Source organism: Phocoena phocoena, chromosome X (genome assembly GCF_963924675.1).
Source record: "Phocoena phocoena chromosome X, mPhoPho1.1, whole genome shotgun sequence".
NCBI classification, from domain to species: Eukaryota; Metazoa; Chordata; class Mammalia; order Artiodactyla; family Phocoenidae; genus Phocoena; species Phocoena phocoena.
This window is the reverse complement of record NC_089240.1, coordinates 66,690,386-66,692,001: the sequence shown is the minus strand read 5'-3', so window position 1 is coordinate 66,692,001 and position 1,616 is coordinate 66,690,386. Positions and strand designations below refer to the sequence as shown.

General features: G+C 38.5%; 1 protein-coding gene across 1 annotated transcript; it reads right to left on the bottom strand.

Moving 5' to 3' along the window:
• Positions 1-306: 306 nt before the first annotated feature.
• On the bottom strand, positions 307-1,308 carry GPR174 (G protein-coupled receptor 174). Its single transcript, XM_065901340.1, has one exon. The coding sequence runs from the start codon at positions 1,306-1,308 to the stop codon at positions 307-309; it is 1,002 nt and encodes a 333-aa protein (XP_065757412.1).
• Positions 1,309-1,616: the final 308 nt, after the last annotated feature.

Genomic DNA, 1,616 nt, shown 5'->3' with positions numbered 1-1,616 from the left:
TCATGATTTTAACACTGTTTTTGCAGAATAATATAATGTCCATCCTACTTAAAGACAACTAAAATATGATATTGGGATATAAACTGTGATTACTAGTATAAATAGACAATTACATTGCTTCTAAATACAAGGAAACTCAATGTCCATTGTAACAAAACTAAGTGCTTATAATGACTTCAACCTAATAGTCTCTCTTTGTCTTAGGTTCACAGATACAACTGCTGGCTCTAGTTGAGATCATATGTGTATAGTATGTCACTGAAATTTTATAGCTTAAGTTTCAGTCCACATCCAGTTTTTTTTTTTTTAACATAGTTCAGTTGTCAAGGTAGAAGTGGTATGGCTGCTCACAAATGATTTTGCATGGAGTTTTATGTTATCATGCAAATCTTGTCTTGAAAGCCGTCTTCTGAACTCATCAGTGGTAAAGTAGTATATGATTGGGTCAAGGCAGGAATTCAGACTAGCAAGACACAAGGCAATAGAATGAAATATTAAAATCACCCTTCTGGCTAGGCAGCTTTTAATTTCATTGGACTTGACCAGGAAATCTAAAGGAAAACTGAAGTGATAAGGTGCAAAGCAAATTAGGAAAACTCCTGCACAGGTTAGAATCATCTTCAAGGCTTTCTTTTTCTCTCCAAGGTCTTGGGCCACAGGATATTTATCCTGCAGTGATAAAACCGTCTTCCAGGTACAATACAGGACAGTCAGAAGAGGAGTGACAAATCCAATCAACTCGCCAATGGTCATCATGACAACAGACTGGGCTAGATTGACATTCCTGGTAGGAAGATCCACAAAGCATTTTGTTCTGTTGCTAGGGGTGTCATCACTGCTTCGGAGGAGTGGAAATAGCAGACAGGCAAGGCAGATTATTAGCCAGCCAGCAATGCTGATGTATAGGTCATATTTCTGTTTACAGTCGTGGAAGCGAAAGGGGTAGAGGAGAAACCAAAATCTTCGCACACTGATGCAGACCAAGAAGTAGATGCTTGCATACATGTTGACATACTTCAGGTAGAAACAAAACATGCAGAGGCCAGGCCCAAATGGCCAGTCATGATTCAAGTAGTAAAAGATCCTCAGTGGCAAGGAGAGGACTTGTAATAAGTCAGCAATGGCTAGGTTTATCATGAATATCACAGCCCGTTTGGTTTCTTTCATATAGCCATAAAATATCCACAAGGCTAATATGTTCCCTATGAGACCTGGCACAAGAATGACAGTATATGTCACTGCATAGATGAAGTACCGAAAATCTGTATTGGATCCATCTGTCCCAGCACATGTGTCATTAGCAGGCATGTTTCTTTCTAGAGAAACTGCCTTTGCTAAATGGTGGTTAAAAAGCTGAATTTATAATCTACTGCTGCTCTTTCTAAAAGACTGATCATCGATGGGCTGGGGAGACTGAATATAGAATAACCTCCTTTTTATTGCATTGGTCTAGGCTTATATACATGATTTGGGTTTTTTTCAAGTAACTATCTGCATGTTTGCTTTGGATTTGTCTACATTAACTACATTGAAGTCTAATGTGTAAGCACAGATGACAAGCTGTTATAATTTTCCCTTCTTCTTTACTCAGTTAAAAGGCCTCTGGGACGTCATAA

Bases quoted from the DNA above. Each gene is read 5' to 3' on its own strand.
- GPR174 (XM_065901340.1), bottom strand. From the start codon at position 1,308: ATGCCTGCTAATGACACATGTGCTGGGACAGATGGATCCAATACAGAT.